At 40.7% G+C, this 2,091-nt stretch overlaps 1 protein-coding gene across 1 annotated transcript in view; it reads left to right on the top strand.

Moving 5' to 3' along the window:
• ubash3bb (ubiquitin associated and SH3 domain containing Bb) overlaps nucleotides 1–2,091 on the top strand; it is a 44,509-nt gene that overhangs the window by 40,665 nt on the left and 1,753 nt on the right. Inside the window, exon 15 of the mRNA XM_032507212.1 lies at nucleotides 201–2,091. This exon is cut by the window's right edge and continues 1,673 nt beyond it. Coding sequence (XP_032363103.1) covers nucleotides 201–338 — 138 coding nt within the window. The 3' untranslated portion in view covers nucleotides 339–2,091. The remainder of the gene's footprint in view (nucleotides 1–200) is intronic.

Below are 2,091 nucleotides of genomic sequence, written 5' to 3'. Positions count from 1 at the left end.
AAAGAGAATCCTATTGAAACAGAGACAGAAGATGAACGATGTGTCACTCAGTGATTGAATAGAGGAGATCAGCTGATGAGAAAAGTGCAGGCCTATGCAAAAAGGAAATGCTTCCTCTCTGAACTTATGCAATAGCTTCTTGTGTCATTTTTTAAAATTTCTTCTCCAACTAATTATTAATTCCTCTGCTTGGTCATTAGATCCCCTACCTGGGCTTCTGCTCTTGTGAGGAGCAGGGAGACACGGGGGTTTGGCAGTTAGTGGACCCTCCCATCCTCCCCCTCACACATGGACCAAACCACTCCTTTGACTGGCGGGAAACACTTCTGCAAGAATGACATCTGATCTGATCTCCGTCCAACCTGTTCATACTGTGCTCCCTCCCACTGACTGCTGTAACACTTTTCAGACCAGTGCCCCCAAAATACTGGAACCTTTCTCTTTTCAGTCTCTTTACACAGCTGGTGGCCTAGCAGTGACGTTCTGAAGAAGCTTCCTGCCTGAACATGAGGCGCCCAGTCCCAGCCGGTGAATGGTTGGTAAAACTGACCGACTCTGAGGCTGGTTTCAACAATAATTGTCCAATCTCAAATGCCTTTGCATTGGTATGTTGATTGAGGGAGACGTTAGTTTTGGGCACTATGGGTGTTAGCTGCACTGTGTGGGAGAGCGCTCACCGACTGAAATCCAGCTAGATTATGTGTAGACATTGTCATCTCAGTCTCAGTAAATTGTTGTGAAATTAGCACATTTTATAACATGTAACGTTTTGTGAAGAAGAGTGACTGAAGTAACGCCATAAAAAGCGCGGAAGTCGAGATCTGTATTTTCAGCTAAGATGACTCAGGTTTTATATTTAACTCGTCCGTTAAGTTGATTTTCACTGAAAAATGTCAGCTAATGTCTGCCAAAAAGTTTTAGTTCCCTAAATATGAATTCTTAACTCTAATTGGTTTACTTGCCTAAATGTAGCTAGCTAATGTTACACATAAGCTGTGTCCAACCACAGCAGCAGGTCATTGTTTTAATATGTTAACATTAAAACATACACATTTTAACATGCTAAAGTTAGAATAAAATGTTACATTGCTAAAACGAGCATTACCGATCAAAGTAAACATTTTAACACAAGTGTTTGTGTTAGGTTTAGCATGAGTTAATAGCATTAACCATGCAAACACGAACATGTTTACATGCAACTATTCGTATTACTCAGCTGTACTTTAAGCTTAGTTCCAATATATATCACATGCTAAATCTTAGCATTCAACGTCTAAGCCTGATAACATGTTGTGTTAGCATATCCTTTTTACAGAGGATACTGTCAACCACTTTTGATTTGGGTAAGATCATGGCAGTTTTTATTAGCCCCAGTTATATGAAGTAAATCTAATAACAGTACTGTGGGGTTGACACATTTTAGTAAGCCAACTGCCAAGAAGACCTAAGCTTCACCCTGGTTTGCATGACTGCAACATCACCACCGCAAGCTTCAAACGTTTTGCGTGTTCGGCGTGATGACGTTGAATAACCTCTGTAGTCTTAGCCAAATGTTAGCAACTGCTTTTGAGTGGGGTATTTACCAAGGTGTTTTGTGTTGTAGAACAATTCTCATAACCACAGACCTTATTTCAGGCATCTAACCAAAAAACCTCGTTGTGTTTTCTGGTGTGTAATGCACATGACAGCCTTAATGGGTTGCTGGAGTGGCCATAGACTTTTAGTTGCGTTAAAAACTGACAGCTGCAGGTTGACTTTTAGGCCAATCATAACTAATAGTTTGCATAATATGTGTTCACTATATCTTATTTACATTTGAGTTTGTGCTTAGTTCACAAAATTGAATGAGACTGTGGAGAATTAGAAAAGAGAGTGTTATTTCATAAGAGCACGGCTCTCCTACACAGACCCCAACAGCATTCCACCATCCATTTGCCCAACTGCCCTACTTCAGTGGCTGAGGGAAAACATATCAGTGCTGGCTTTAAGTCTTCATCAGGGACTTCTTCTGATGCTACCCACATGTTGTCTCTCTGTTGGTAGCACATCCAGTACAGCAGTGTCTTCTGCTATTCATGTTGTGTATTTAAA

The sequence above is a fragment of the Etheostoma spectabile genome, chromosome 3 (assembly GCF_008692095.1).
Source record: "Etheostoma spectabile isolate EspeVRDwgs_2016 chromosome 3, UIUC_Espe_1.0, whole genome shotgun sequence".
Classification (NCBI taxonomy): domain Eukaryota; kingdom Metazoa; phylum Chordata; class Actinopteri; order Perciformes; family Percidae; genus Etheostoma; species Etheostoma spectabile.
This window is presented reverse-complemented; position numbering and strand designations above follow the sequence as displayed.